Raw genomic sequence first — 7951 nt, 5'->3', positions numbered from 1 at the left:
TTACAAACGGCACAGCACTATTTAATGCCAGTGCTCCCTCACGCTTGGGAACTCGACTGTGTTTGAGGCCAAGGGTGTGGTAAATATTATTCTCCTAGGTTACCTGTAATGAGTCATAGACGTGAGCAAGAGGCCCATGCAGGACACAGATGCAGTATAGAAAATGGGGACTAACAGGAGACCCGCCCACATTCATTTTCAGTTATGACTTTAAAATGGACGAGCTCAGACTCTAGATACTACGGCAACCCCCTGCGTTCGGACAACGGCTGCTGCCACTCTAAAATCAGGTTAGAGAAGAGCCAAGTCAGCCAAGAGATTGGGGGTGGGCCTGGCCCCAGCTTCTAGCAGATGGTAGATCCTCAGTACTGCTCACTCCAGCACGGCATCTTCATCTTCCAAAGGGAAAGTTAAACAGTAGACTTAAGACCAAGCAAAAAGCTGACTCAACATCTGCGCTCTGCCTGGGGAGAGCGGAGTGCCCGGCCGTGCAGTGCACTATCCATGGGCTTGTTAATAATGTTTAATTATTACTAGTCCTGGCTGGAAGGTAGAGCACGAATGAGGCTCTTTCAGGGAATCTCTGCATGAGATTTGTCTTCCTGCTGATTCACTGCTCCACAAGGGCTTGCAGTTGAGTTTGCAAGAAGTAGCCACCAGCACAGCCTAGGACCCGAAGGCTCCCTGTGGCTATGCAGGGATTGTGACCAACAGCCCTTACGGTGTCTTTCCTGCTAGGCCAGCAGGACTTCCTCAGCCCCTGCCATGCAGCTGTTTCTCAGAGTCTGGCGCCCAGCAGTGTTGAAGAGCAGCACAGCACAACAGCTTGGGATACCGGCACCCAGGGAGACTGCAGAAGTATTTTGTGCAGACAGAACACGATTAGCCATTGCAAAATCAGTCTGGGCTTGGGGCTAATATCCCTTCTCCTGCAAAATACCAGGGTGCCGTCAGTTACCCCATGATCCAAGTTTCACACAAAAGTCAGCAGCCGCATCCCCAGTGCCATGCTAGGGCCCAGGCTCAGGATTCACTGAAGGAGGAGAGTCATCTCCCGACTCATCAGTGCTCCCATCTAAGTAGTGACCAGCCCCACCTTGCGTAGCATGTGCAAGCCCAGAAGCTCACAGCCCCAGTGGCATGACGCCAGTACTTTTCGCACGGCTGCAGGCTGCTCGCACGCAAGACAGAGCCCTCCTTAAAAGCAATTCACTTTAATATCAGGAACATTTTAGTCAGATGGACAGGAAGGTTTGACTGGCAGGGCTCATCTGGGGGCTTCCTGATCTGAAGGTCCTTTCCCAGTTAGGGATGGCGCAAAAGAACAGCTGGAGCATGACCTTACCCTGCTGTGTCTAGGCGGTGCTGTACTCAGACTACAGCTTATTTGCTGCTGGCCCCTGCTCTCCAAGTCCATGGGTAGCAGGCTGGGCTAGGAGGTAAAGGAAGGGCTAACCCGACAGCAGCATCCTTGCCCTACCCCCATTCCTTCTTGTAAATGCACCAGAAAGAATTCAGAAGCACAAGGAAAGAGCCATTCAATGGTCAAGACTTTTATTTAAGTAACACAAATGACTCCACTCCTGGCTCGGGCAAACTGCACAGGTAACTAGGAAGACAAACACAGCAAGAGATGTCAGCCTTCCCAAGGAACCCTGCTTGGCATCGGCCAAGGGCTTGGAGGTCAGACTTTGGTCCCCACCGCCACGCTGGATCAAACCAGAGTCACTCCCCAGGTGTCATTGGGAGTAGCATCTGGCTACTCGAGTTTCTGTCCCAGGCACTGAACTTGTCTCCTCTGATGCAATTTGTGCCTGTTGCCGAAGCTCGCTCTCTATCACAATTATACAGAATCCCCCGCTCCATTCTGCTGCCAGCCCACCCCCTGGACTCTTGGCTTATCTATTTACTTGCTTTCTGTAGGGCAACACCAGAGAGGCAGCACTTATGGTGTGTCTCATGTCTACCATTCAGAGCCCCACGCCCTCAGAAAGGAAAACAAACACAGACTGCTACAATAGTGAACGGATACCAGCCCAGGCCCCCTCTAACACCTGCAAGGCTGAGGTGGGAAGATATTTTAAGTCATCTAGTCCCTTCCCTGGGGGTCAGAGCAGGACTGGTCCCTGCTATAATCTCTAGTGTTTTGTCCAGTTGCATTTTAAATGGCTTAGGTAGCGGGACTGCCACCACGTCCCTTGTTCCCCAGGGAGACCCCTCACAAGGAGATGCTGCCAGATGTTCAGCCTATATTTTCCATGCCACCAGCTCCCTCTAGCCAACTCCACTCCCTGCTGGGTGTCGGCAAATACACTTCACCTTCCAGGCTGCAAGCTCCCTCCTCCACCCCACCGATGGGTGGCCATGTGAGAGTATGAATGGCAGTGGGGATCCAAATGTTCCCTGGGAATCCTCCCCCGCCCCACAGGGCAGCTCCCCACCCAGCTCAAATGGGGCACACGTTTAATACAGGCAACCAAACAGCTTCAAAAAGCGACCTCCCCAGGGCTCAGTTCTGCCTCCTGTAACACAGTGATAGCTGCAGGGAAGCTGGATCCCGTGTGACTAAGGGCAGGATTGAGCCCCAAGTATTTAAAAATTGCAGAGGAAAAAAACAAACAAACCTGCTTTATAAAAAGCCACCCACCTCTACCTTCCAGCTGTGCCATGGAGCTTCCTATATACAGTAGGTACAGGTACAATGGGCCCCAGACACGTGGCAGGAGCAAGCAGCGCTCGGCCCAGCAGCTACCGCAGGTACAGTCACAGCGACTCCACAGAAAAGAACAGTCAGTGCCTCCCCCAGTTTGTGTCAGAGGCCAGTCCAGAGTCAGTCATCTCAGGGTGGCTACCAAGCGCACTGGGTCTAATGCCAAGCACCCCTTCTGCTGCAGCCATGAGCCCCTTGGCTAGTGTGGGAGACCAGGCACAGGAATGCAGGGCTCCTCCAGAGACTGAGACACGGCAGTTCAAAGGCCAGCCTGCTGTGTAACCGGCTTAGGGTGTGAGTGCTGCTCACGCTACAGCTACCCCAGTGGGCCTGCTTGCTCTGTGCCTCTGATCAGTGCTTGCTTCCAAAGCAGCTCCCAGTCAGCCGCTCCAAAGCAGCAGAGTCCCATCACACAGGTAGGTGTGGGAGCAGGAGGGCTTCTTAAAGCCACAGTAATCAACCAAACAGAGTGCACAGGCCAGGCCAAGCCAAGCCAAGCCAGGAGCTTAATAGTCGTCATCATTTTATAGATCAGCTTCCATCCCAAAGTGCTTCAGGCAGTACAACTAATACAAGAACCACCTCCCCGTCCCCAGCCAGTGAAACGCAGCCCCCTCTGCCTGCAACGCACACGAAACACAATGAAAAATGAAACAAACTGGGCAGAATTTCGTTCTCCAATTTGGAATATGGGCAGGGCACTGGATTGCTGCAGGAATGCCCCAGAGTCATTAATGACCAAGACAGTTCAGACAGTTATACAGGTCTGGCCAGATTTCCATGCTAGTGCTATAATTTAAAGGGCAGGGTAATTCAGATGCCAGGCGAGGCGTCCCAGGCAGCTCAGTCTGGCTCCCTTTAGTCACTGGCTGGGCCCTTCCTTATCACATCAGGGAGGAAGGTCACAAGTGCTCAGCCTCTGAAGATTCTCCAGTGCGTCTGGCTTGTCCCTGCAGTAAGCGCTTTCCCCAGCTGTTTGTATTACACTGTTGTTAAGGCAGAGCTAACCACACCCATCAAGCTCCCCACAAGCACTGCCACATCCGCCAGCACACTCTGCCTCTGGACACTGCCCTGATGCATGCATCAGGAAAGGGAAAGCTGAGCACAAAACCCAGCCTGCATGGAGTGCGTTGGCCCAGCAAGCCCAGAACACACCTCTTGATTTTATTGCACCAAGCACAAACATTAGCAACTCCATGAATGCCACCAAGTCTCCTAGAGAGCTTTGGCCCTGTGATAGGCACATGCCCGCTCACTGAACAGCTCTGGAGAGTATCAAGGACAGGGTCACGGTCAGAACACACCCAGCACTGCCTCTAGCTAGCAGAGCACACGCTTACCTGCACAGGGAGCTGAGGAAGAGCAGCTGGGCTGAGAACAAGAGGATTCCCAGAAAGCAACAGGGAAAGAGGTGGAGAAAGCCAGAGTGAGGCTGGCCGGGGAGCAGCTTTAGGGAGGGAACTGCCTCCGGCTGGCATGCTGCCAGCCAGCTTCCCCTTTGACAGGCGCCAGTGGGGAAGCCAACCCTGGGATGCGGGTCTGGCTGGAGTTGGACCTGTCTGTGGGGCCCTGATGTAAAGGGTAACTAGGTCTAAGGAAGCCGGGGTGAATACCACTTGTGGGTAGCTCTGGAAGATCTGTCCTGTGCTTGTTAACAGACTGTCTTGCCTTATTCCTTTCAACCCAGATCCACAAGCCCACAATGGATCCATGCAATCCCCCTCTTCCCAATACGTTTGTGAGTGTGATATAAGCACCAGATACCCATGTCACCACTGTGTGCGCTCCTTCCCCTCTAAATCCCACAGATCCCAGGAAAGAGCTCAAATCCTCCTTAATTTAAACAATACAAGTTCCTGGGGCTGCGGATGTGCGTGGGGAATAATAACCATACTGGGTTAGGAGTAATCCAGAGATCCAAGAAGATCTTGCAAAGATCCCTTAGTGTCCTTACAGGTGCTGGCAGAACTCCTGTGACATCTGCGGGACCTCCCACATAGAGGGGGAGTTCCCTGCCAAGTGGAGTCCTTTATGCACAGAGCAGTCGTGCTGGAATGAAGGCTGCCCCTCATGTCACCAGAGGAGAAGAGGCTTCCAATATGCTTGAAGAAGAAACCGTAATGAATGCAAAACTGAGGCAGGCCAGCCAAGCTGCTGCTGGTCTAGATCTACGAGGAGAATGGGAGCTGCAGCAAGGGGGGTTCACTGGGGCAGAGCCACAGTCTGTGCTGTTGTGAGGACAATTTTCTTACGGAGAGTTAGGGCTGGTCAGTCCCATCTCTGCCTCTCCTGGGATGCTCGTCCTTACAGACCTAGGAAATCCTCCTTCCGGTAGCCCTTCTGCAAGACACAAATAGATGGGTCATAAGGAGACCTATTTCCCCGGGTGAGCCCCAGCACTACAGACCAAGAAGGAAAATAACATGTGCAGACCTACGTTTTCTAAAATGACTGAGACCCATGCTCAAAAATCAGGCCCCTGTGAAGGGGTCTCAAGTTGGGCCCCCAAAATCGCTCATCGCTTTTGAAAAGATGGGCCACAGAAAACATTGCTCCTTCCTGGGGCCTCCTGGGGCCACCCAGCACTAGGTGGGATGCACCAAGGTAAGGATGTAACCAGACTTAGGTCTGATATGCCAAGTCATCCCCTTCCTTGGTTCCCCCAAGGCCATTTTTCTCTGGTGGGGGTTGGATGGCCATCGCCAACAGCTCATTAGCCCGTCCTTTCATTTGTGAGCAAAGTTGCATAGAACTACAGGGACAAGGAAACCAAAGAGGAGAGAGGAAGCCGCTGTAGGGGAAACCAGGAGCAGGAGTGGTGAGGGACAGTTTGAGGAGAATGAGTGCCCTCGGGTATCTCCCTGCCCATCCTCATTCACAGGCTGCTTCTGAATTTCCTGCGCATCCTCCTCAGCCAACTGGTACGTCTATCCCTGGGGCACCCAAACTTTGCCCAGCCAACGGCTGCATTGGCATCTCCCCAGGAACTCAAGGGCACATCTAGTTTGCATAAAACAGAGCAGATGCCCTCACCTTGAGTACCAAGGAGTCTCCTGCAAGAGATGACAGGTCCCAGCCCATCAGGCTCCATCTTAGCATCTCAGCTCAAGATGGAGCAAGAGTTGATGGGACCCATAGTTTCTATGGGCTGCAGCAGGAACCGTGGCTCGCAGTTGGACCTCACTTTGGTGACCCGCCGGAGCTGCCCCAGCAGTCCCGGTGCAATGTGCTGGGGACGTCCCTTCCAGAATCTCAGTCAGGAATTGGGACAAGCAAGGAAGAGGCTGCCCTCCGGAGGATTCACCCCGGGTTTTATGCTGAGCCAGGAAGTTTAGGGCATGCTGTGAGAGGCCCCTAAAGCACCGGCCCCATCAACTGACTGTGCTCACTGCTAGGATGGAAGAAGCTCCCAGTCACCTGGGATGTCACGCTCTGACCCAGCCCCAAACCTCTCAGCAAGCCTAGGGTTAAAGAGATCAGTGTGGATGCTGGGTGTGTCTCACTCTCCGTCCCTGCAGCCAGTGACTGGCCACCCCCTGACTCCAAAGATTAAATGGTTTTAAAATCCCCAGGAGGCAGGGAATTGCTTGAACGCACCAACAATCTTTAGCAGAGCCTCTTGCCAGCAGAAACCTGGCCAGGTGCAGACTGACAGGGTGGGCATGGCTCCCCATTGCCTTCACAACGTACCATGTCCCAGGGTGGGGTGGCCTTTTAATGGATGTGGGGAGAGGACTGGGTTTAGCCCCCACCTGTCACTAATCAGCTGCATCTCCCAGCTGGTGAGATAACAGGCCAACCAGCAGTTTGCTTATGGGAGAGAGCTATGGAAAAGCTTCCGGAGGGGACCTTGCCATGTCTGCTAGGTGAAAGGGCTGACTACGGTGACTTGGTGGTAGCAGCAGAAGCAGCCCTGCGGGGCAAAGAGCAGGGAGCAGGGCCTGCTTTCCCTGTTTTGACTGAAGCTGAACTGTGAACAATGCACCCCAAGGAAAAGTGAAAATACTCACCATGGTGGGAGGTTCACTGATGCACTAGCTAGTGAGTTGGTCTCTTTGCTTACACAGGACTGGGGAAACCAAGGCAGGGTCTGGGCAGATCCTGTTACACTGCCCTCCAGGCTGACTGAACTCCCAATTCTTAAAGCCATAGCCCTTGAATACCAGCCTCTTCTCACCCCCGCCCACCACCACCCCGAGGCGGACTGCACATGTATCTTCCTGGGTGTGAATTATTCCCTTTAATGTGCCTGGGCTGGCCCCTCCGCACTGCTCAAACGAGAATGAAAGAATGATCCCCAGTCCACATAAGGCCTTGTCTAGACTAGGATTCAATGGGGTGATGTTAGCTAACACGTTTGCAAAGTCCAGTCTGAACAGAGCGCGTTGTCTTTAACACATGCAGAGCTGGTTTTGTTCAAGCTCCAACGCATCTTGATGGGGCTCTGCAGTTGTGTTAAGCTAACTCGCACTTCCTGTCTGTCACCACCGGGCCTTAGCACGGGGTAGTTCCTAGGGCTGGTAGGAAAATGAAATTGCACTTTGGTGGGAGATTCCAACATTTGGAACAAAACCAAATTTCAGAATTGGAGGGAAAAGGTAACATTTTCCATGGAGCACAAATTCTGCAAAGTTTTGATTAAAAAACGTTGCCTCTTTTTGACAATGTTGAGCCCATATAAAGTACTCTAGACCAGTGGTTCTCAACCTTTCCAGATGACTGGACCCCTTTCAGGAGTCTGATTTGTCTTGAATACCCTCAAGTTTCACCTCACTTAGAAACTACTTGCTTACAAAATCAGACATAAAAATACAAAAGCGTCACAGCACCCTACTGAAAAATTGCTCATTTTTAGCATATAACTATAAAATAAATCAATTTGAATATAAATATTGTACTTACATTTCAGCATACAGTTTATAGAGCAGTGTAAAGTCATTGGCTGTATGAAATTTTAGTTTGTACTGACTTCGCTGGTGCTTTTTATGTAGCCTATTGTAAAACTCAGCAAATAACTAGATGAGTTGATGTACCCCCTGGAAGACCTCTCCGTACCCCCAAGGGTACACATACCCCTGGTTGAGAATCACTGCTCTAGATACTACTAGGGATCTAGATATAATATTGAAATTATAGTATAGATCAAAATGCAATGAAAACGATGAAGCTGAAGTGACATACTTTTACTTTATCGAAACAAAACATTTTGACACTTGTCCACTGAAATCAACACGCTCC

At 51.7% G+C, this 7951-nt stretch overlaps 1 protein-coding gene across 1 annotated transcript in view; it reads right to left on the bottom strand.

The window, feature by feature from the left end:
* Positions 1 to 2535: 2535 nt before the first annotated feature.
* Positions 2536 to 7951, bottom strand: part of PKP3 (plakophilin 3) — a 29806-nt gene continuing 24390 nt past the window's right edge. The window contains exon 13 of the mRNA XM_067540438.1: positions 2536 to 5053. Within this exon, the coding sequence (XP_067396539.1) occupies positions 5018 to 5053 (36 nt within the window). The 3' untranslated portion in view covers positions 2536 to 5017. The remainder of the gene's footprint in view (positions 5054 to 7951) is intronic.

Source organism: Emydura macquarii, unplaced genomic scaffold (genome assembly GCF_026122565.2).
Source record: "Emydura macquarii macquarii isolate MOO-44397 ecotype Brisbane River unplaced genomic scaffold, CSIRO-AGI_Emac_v2 contig_587, whole genome shotgun sequence".
Taxonomy (NCBI): Eukaryota; Metazoa; Chordata; order Testudines; family Chelidae; genus Emydura; species Emydura macquarii.
The sequence above is the reverse complement of the archived record's forward strand: the minus strand, read 5'-3'. Positions and strand labels throughout refer to the sequence as shown.